Source organism: Lactuca virosa, chromosome 1 (genome assembly GCF_052849685.1).
Source record: "Lactuca virosa cultivar CGN04683 chromosome 1, Lactuca_virosa_CGN04683_v6, whole genome shotgun sequence".
Classification (NCBI taxonomy): Eukaryota; Viridiplantae; Streptophyta; class Magnoliopsida; order Asterales; family Asteraceae; genus Lactuca; species Lactuca virosa.
Window position 1 is genome coordinate 40,416,601 of NC_136426.1, and position 7,353 is coordinate 40,423,953.

Sequence of the window (7,353 nt, forward strand, 5' to 3'; positions counted from 1 at the left end):
TATATATATATATATATATATATATATATATATATTCAAATGAGAACCATAAAAAACTAAAAACCTTAAGAACCCCATTAATTAATAAATATGTACACAATACTCTTATTAAACATGTTAAAATCTTGATTTTTTTTGTTTTTTTGGTACGAAAATGGCAAAATTAGTTTTTTTACAATATAATATTTTAACTTATACATCAATTCATATTTTAACACAAAAATTATATAAAATATAAAACTTGATACAGTCCATTAAGTAGATTAAATTCACAACTTAAAATTCAAATCTATCACCACTATCAACTACCATACGCCGACACCAACCATCTATGTCAACGTCGCAACCATCAATCCTTTAAAATAATAGATGTACATATAATAATGCATCGTTAGCTTAAATACTATATTCACAGTTTAATAAACCAATTAATTAACTAATATAGAGTTTTGTGCAACAATTATAAAAACTATACATTTTTATATATTTATGCTACAAAAAATACTAACAAAATACTTAATACAAACATTCATATTTTAACACAAAATTCATAAAAAAAAATTACAGCTTAATACAGCCAATTCACAATTTAATATATTTAATTCACAATTTAATACACAAATTCACAATGTAATAAAATGCATAATAATGCATTGTCATCTTAAATGGAATATTCGCAGTTTAATAAACCTATTAATTCACTAATTTAGAGTTTTAGGCAACAATACATTCTTACATATTTATGCCACAAAAAATAATGCTTACAAGAAAATAAATACAAACATTCATATTTTAACACAAAAATAATAAAAAAATCATAGCTTAATATAGCTAATTCACAGCTTAATACATTTAATTCACATTTTAATACACAAATTCACAATTTAATAAAATACAATCACATGTTAAAACTTACATCTGGTGATGTTTGGAGTCTTGGAGGATATATTAGATATCAGTTCAGAAACTCATCACAATCACACCTTAAAAACCTAAATTTACATTATTTTAGAAAACATGAATATAATAAAAACATATTCTAAATTCATATGAAAACTTATAAAAATTCATGCATTTACTGCTTAGAACTTATAAAAAGATCATTTTATCACAGCTAAAACTTATAAAAGATCATGTATTCACAACTTAATACTTATAAAAAATCATGCATTCACAACTAATCACTTTTAAAAAATCATGCATTCACACCATACTAACAGTGGATTCACAACTTAATATTTTATGCAAATATTATTAAAAATAAGAAAACAAACTTGGATTCATAACTTAATAATAGGGGATTTACAACATAATAACAACAAATTTACAACTTAATAGCAATTAAAAAATATTAACAGTATTAAACAATAGAAGAGGAATTGAAACATCAAATTCACAGTTTAACATAAGAAACAACAATCAAATCAAAAATTGACATACCTGATGCAAATATGGTGTTGTTTCACTATAGATCAGAGAGTAAAAGATGGATGTGAGTTGGCGGTGCTTCACCGAAGTAGCAAGGCAGCTATTGTCGTGGAGGTTGATGTCGATCTACGGTCTGATCCGTCAATCTCATCGGAGCTCATAGATCTGGAGGCATAAATCATAGATCCATAAGCGAAAATCATAAATCTGACGTCAGAGATCATAGATCTAACGTTTTAGATCGTATATCTGGACTAAACCACTTCAGATCTGATGAAAACAAAGGATTTTGGAGGTTGACAACATACATCGACAGTTGGTAGAGGAAGTGGTGAACAAGATCTGAACAGATCTGGTGGTCTTTCATGGAGTCCGGGAGAAAAAAAGATGGAGGCGAGATGAATATGTGTTACCGGAGCTCAAAGATCTAAACATCAGTGGTGGCGAAAATCATAGATCTCGTCGTTTCTCGGAGCTTGTAGATCTAGCATAGCGAGTCAGATGAGGAGGAGGAGCTAGTGGAGTAGATCTGATGTGGTGGTGGAACCATCATTGGACACCGAAAAATGAACCACAAACTCTAGATCTACACTTGAAATGCATCAAACACACAAGATCTGATGCAGATCTGGTGGTGTTTCACCAAAAACCAAAGAGAAAAAGATGGTGCAGGACGAAGACGGTGACGATGGCTAGAAGCAACGACGATCTACGGCGGCAGCGACGGCAGCGACGGCGGCACTGGTAAGTGGCGGAAATGGTGGTAGTTGGTGATGATAGATGGAGGGTTTGTGTTTAAACTCTTAAAGGTGAGTGAGAGTGTTTGGATGCAAGGAAAATGATCATATCTTATTTTGTAGTCTAGGTTTTCATTTTGATGTTAAGTTAAAAATTAGAGGTTCTTAGGGTTCTTAACCTTTAGAGCTTCTTATTTGATCTTTTACATCTCTCTCTCTCTCTCTCTCTGTGTGTGTGTGTGTGTATACATACATATATATATATATATATATATATATATATATATATATATATGTATATAGAGAGAGAGAGAGATAGGTTCAAATGTTTCTAGCAACTATTGTGTGTATGAATGCACCAATAGGAATTTAGGAATAATTAAATAATTAAAAATTGTAATAAGGGTAATTATGTAACTTTAGCATGATAATTAAAATAAAATCCCTTAATTCATGGAAATCACCATAAAAATCTGTTTGACCAACTATTTAACCCTAACCTCTCATATCATACGTATTCTATTTCTGCCTCCTCCCATTTTCTTATTGACGCGTTTGATCAAAAGAGGTAGTCAAACCTCTTGCTGCAAATTTGTTTCCCCATTCCGTTGATTAAGAAGATGTTATTCTCGGCAGCTCCATCTCCAATCGAAGCTAGCTTTTATCTCCAATCAAAGGCCTGTATCGATTGGGAATCTTGTTGCTAGGTTAGCCGTTAATTTCCGATTCCAGTTTAGTTCAAACGACCACGCTAAACACCGACTCAGCCGCCGATCAAGAATCACAAGTCCCGACTGTTGTTAAAGATAACTTGGTAGCCATTGATGGTGAAGAAGATGATGGAGAAAAAGAGCTTCATGAGCTTTTGTTGCCTAACGTCAATGATCTCCCCCTCTCTCCTCCTTCTGCAATTGAATTCAATTTCGTCACTTACTTCGCTCCTGGTATGTAATTTCACCAACCAGTGCCTTTAATTTCATTCACGGTTCGTTCTCCTTCCGCCCTAGAAGTAACAACCTATGATTCTACAGAGTATAATCTAGTTTTATTTTCATATTCGAATTCAAGAGAAACTTTTGATACATATAATTATTACTATTAAATTTGAAGTTAAAAGTTAGCTAATTTAATCTGAATGCTCAAATGTGTGTATCAAATTTGTAGTTTTTTACTATAAAATGTCAACTATAGGTCAAGTTACTATTAGTATTATCCCTTTTCTAACATTGTTTTGGTTACATTCTTGTGTTTTGATAGATTTTATGAAGCCGGAGCATGATCAATATATATATATATATATATATATATATATATATATATATATATATATATCGCCATGCAAATGGGTATGAATCTTCAAAATAGATGATAAGATTTGAATTATTGATTCAGAAACTACAACCACCTGAAAGTTGTTTATACTTTATAACATTGGAAGTTTCCCTTTCTTGTTTTCTGAATAAAGGTTATGTGTTATTGGATTAGTTTCTGGTCATGTGGCCTTTAAGGATGAAGGAGGAGTCACTTATGTGGCTTTCAATGTTGGAAAATCCAACAGAAGTGAGATCAATGTCATAGGGAAGCGCAAAAGGGTACATCCGTCATTCAACCTTTTCTTAAACCTTTTTTCTAGATAAGATTTTTCTTAAATCTACTATTTTGGTTTCTTTTTTGCAGAATGCACAACATTTCGAGTCCAATACAGCCTTATGCAAAGTATGCACCGACAATGGTTTCTTTTGTTCGTTGGGTATATTCTTGATAATACAAATTCTTTAAGAATATTCAAAACCATTCTGCAAGAATAGTTTATTCTGTAAGAATATTATTGCTGTATTCTGATAGAATTGTAGTTAATTAGTTATATGTTTAATGTGCAGTTGTTACAAGTGTATCACTACAAAATATTTGGCAATGAATTTGTGATAGAAATGGCTTGAAGATTGGCTTGAAGACCTGATGGGAAAGGCTCCTTGTATAAAATCATTCTCATGCAATACAATTTTGACAGAATGCCAATCTCACAAAATGTCAATCTCATAGAATGCTAGCATATTTTGAAGTGGCTTAGAGGTCAAACATACACAAGACATCTAGAAACGAAACAAGAAAGTGAATGAAGATTCTTTCAAGAATGCCGATATTTTTTTTTGCAAGAGATTTCAAGAATGAATGTAGTTTATGTTCATAGTTGTATTCTTTAAGAATGAATGTAATTACTTATTCTAAACTATTAAACTTCGTCTTATATAAATTTTGTATTCATTAAAAATTATTGGTCTTGGTAATAAGTGTTTATAATATTATGTTCATAGTTGTATACCATTCTGATAGAATTATAGAATATCATTCTAACAAAATAACATTTTGATAGAATAAAATCGGTTTATGTTTACAAATTACGTTTGAAATTAAATTAATTTGAAAAAAAATTAGATTTTTTAAATCAAAATCATTAATTATCCCATAAATCTCGATTTTTCCTTTTTAAATTTGTCTCAATTGACTAAAATGCCCTTATGCTGAAATTTGTGTGATTATATGGTACATGTTACCCTATTGTACTATCATAGACCATTAGATCATGACCTTTGATTCTATTCCATCCGATGGTCCAGATATGTGCATTATGGCACACAATAGTTAGTAGAAACAAAATAACCTAAGCCTATATATATATATATATATATATATATATATATATATATATATATATATATATATATATATAGGGGAGACTCATGTGAAAATGCAAATAATTTGCGAAAACGCGAAAATAATGAAAACTTATGAGATTGTATCACCTCAACCTTATATTTTGGACAATAATTCATCCAAAATTTGAACTACATGATGATAATCGATGATACATGAGAAATTGTTTTATATTAGCAAAACACGTTTTTCGACCTTTTTATTATGAAAACTTTAATTTAAAAGTGGTTAAGGACGTGAAAAAAAATGAAAGAAACGGTTGTTAAAACCACATTTACATCTATATTACTATAACACCTCCAATGTAAACTTTTTATCTTACTAATAAATTTAATTTCTAAAGTACATGTGTTTGGTTTTTATAAGATAAAATATGTTTTTTGCATTTTCGTAATATATATATATATATATATATATATATATATATATATATATATATATATATATATTTTCCGTGATATATATTTCTTTTTTCTAAATGATTCTTGTTCTTGTAAAATATGATTTAAATTAATATTGTTCAACTTCTTTTGAATTATTTTTTTCATCTTTTTTAGAATTTTGTTTTTTCTCAAATCTTTTTTACAAAATTAGTTTTATTTAAACAATTATTTTTACAAAGATTTTTTATATCTTTGGTTTTAAGTATTTGTTTTGAAATTTTTATTTAATTTCATAAAGAATTAGATTGTAACATCCAAAAATTTCACGCCAAATTTAAACTTTTTCAATCACAAATAAAACCAGATAGTATTTGTTTACAAATATGTCTTCAATCATTATTCATCAGAGTGTCCCAATAACCAGATCATAAGGATGAGGAGCGGTACGTTCACGCCTTCGCCTTGCCATGATCTCCTGAAGTACCTGAAACAATAAACTGCAAACTGTAAGCCCGAGGGCCTAGTGAGCTACCCCCCCCCAAATACCAATACCACACCGATAATACCATATCAGTAACAGACAATCAACAACATGCATACTGGGCCATCGGCCTGACTGGACCACCCTGTAGGGCCTACAGTCTATCTAAATCTGTCCCTAGCCTTCAGCATAACTGGACCACCACGTGGGCCTACAGTCTCTCTGGACCGCTCATAGGGTATGTTGGCCTTCAGCACAAAGCAGGACCGCCTCAACCCAAGCAACAAGCAAATAACCATGTGCACATAACTAACATATACTGGCATATACAAGCATCAAACATATATATCTCACTGATCACCAATCATAACAATCTCTCGTAACTAGAGCACCGACCTAGCAGGTCACTAACATATCAATCCCTACGGATCATAAGAGCATAACATACTGTCTATCCTGATTTCGATCTAACAGGTCATAACCACATGTAGCATACCATAACAATAACAACTAAAGGGTCGGCCTTGGTGCCTTAGACCCTATCGATATAGTGAGGATAACTCACCTTGCAGAGAGAAACTTTTTGATACATATAATTATTACTATTAAATTTGAAGTTAAAAGTTAGCTAATTTAATCTGAATGCTCAAATGTGTGTATCAAATTTGTAGTTTTTTACTATAAAATGTCAACTATAGGTCAAGTTACTATTAGTATTATCCCTTTTCTAACATTGTTTTGGTTACATTCTTGTGTTTTGATAGATTTTATGAAGCCGGAGCATGATCAATATATATATATATATATATATATATATATATATATATATATATATATATATATATATATATATATCGCCATGCAAATGGGTATGAATCTTCAAAATAGATGATAAGATTTGAATTATTGATTCAGAAACTACAACCACCTGAAAGTTGTTTATACTTTATAACATTGGAAGTTTCCCTTTCTTGTTTTCTGAATAAAGGTTATGTGTTATTGGATTAGTTTCTGGTCATGTGGCCTTTAAGGATGAAGGAGGAGTCACTTATGTGGCTTTCAATGTTGGAAAATCCAACAGAAGTGAGATCAATGTCATAGGGAAGCGCAAAAGGGTACATCCGTCATTCAACCTTTTCTTAAACCTTTTTTCTAGATAAGATTTTTCTTAAATCTACTATTTTGGTTTCTTTTTTGCAGAATGCACAACATTTCGAGTCCAATACAGCCTTATGCAAAGTATGCACCGACAATGGTTTCTTTTGTTCGTTGGGTATATTCTTGATAATACAAATTCTTTAAGAATATTCAAAACCATTCTGCAAGAATAGTTTATTCTGTAAGAATATTATTGCTGTATTCTGATAGAATTGTAGTTAATTAGTTATATGTTTAATGTGCAGTTGTTACAAGTGTATCACTACAAAATATTTGGCAATGAATTTGTGATAGAAATGGCTTGAAGATTGGCTTGAAGACCTGATGGGAAAGGCTCCTTGTATAAAATCATTCTCATGCAATACAATTTTGACAGAATGCCAATCTCATAAAATGTCAATCTCATAGAATGCTAGCATATTTTGAAGTGGCTTAGAGGTCAAACATACAC

At 30.6% G+C, this 7,353-nt stretch overlaps 1 protein-coding gene across 1 annotated transcript; it reads left to right on the forward strand.

Annotated features, from left to right (window-relative positions):
- Positions 1–2,116: 2,116 nt before the first annotated feature.
- On the forward strand, positions 2,117–7,120 carry LOC145113162 (uncharacterized). Its single transcript, XM_079049284.1, has 9 exons — positions 2,117–2,172; positions 2,898–3,109; positions 3,423–3,447; positions 3,488–3,511; positions 3,631–3,757; positions 3,843–3,915; positions 6,753–6,859; positions 6,945–7,017; positions 7,113–7,120. The coding sequence occupies exons 1-9, from the start codon at positions 2,117–2,119 to the stop codon at positions 7,118–7,120; spliced, it is 705 nt and encodes a 234-aa protein (XP_078905410.1).
- The last annotated feature ends 233 nt before the right edge of the window (positions 7,121–7,353 follow it).

Bases quoted from the DNA above. Each gene is read 5' to 3' on its own strand.
- LOC145113162 (XM_079049284.1), top strand. From the start codon at position 2,117: ATGGCTAGAAGCAACGACGATCTACGGCGGCAGCGACGGCAGCGACGG. The intron at 2,173-2,897 runs GTAAGTGGCGGA...TTCCGATTCCAG, and splicing joins CGGCAGCGACGGCGGCACTG to TTTAGTTCAAACGACCACGC. The intron at 3,110-3,422 runs GTATGTAATTTC...GTGTTTTGATAG, and splicing joins CGTCACTTACTTCGCTCCTG to ATTTTATGAAGCCGGAGCAT.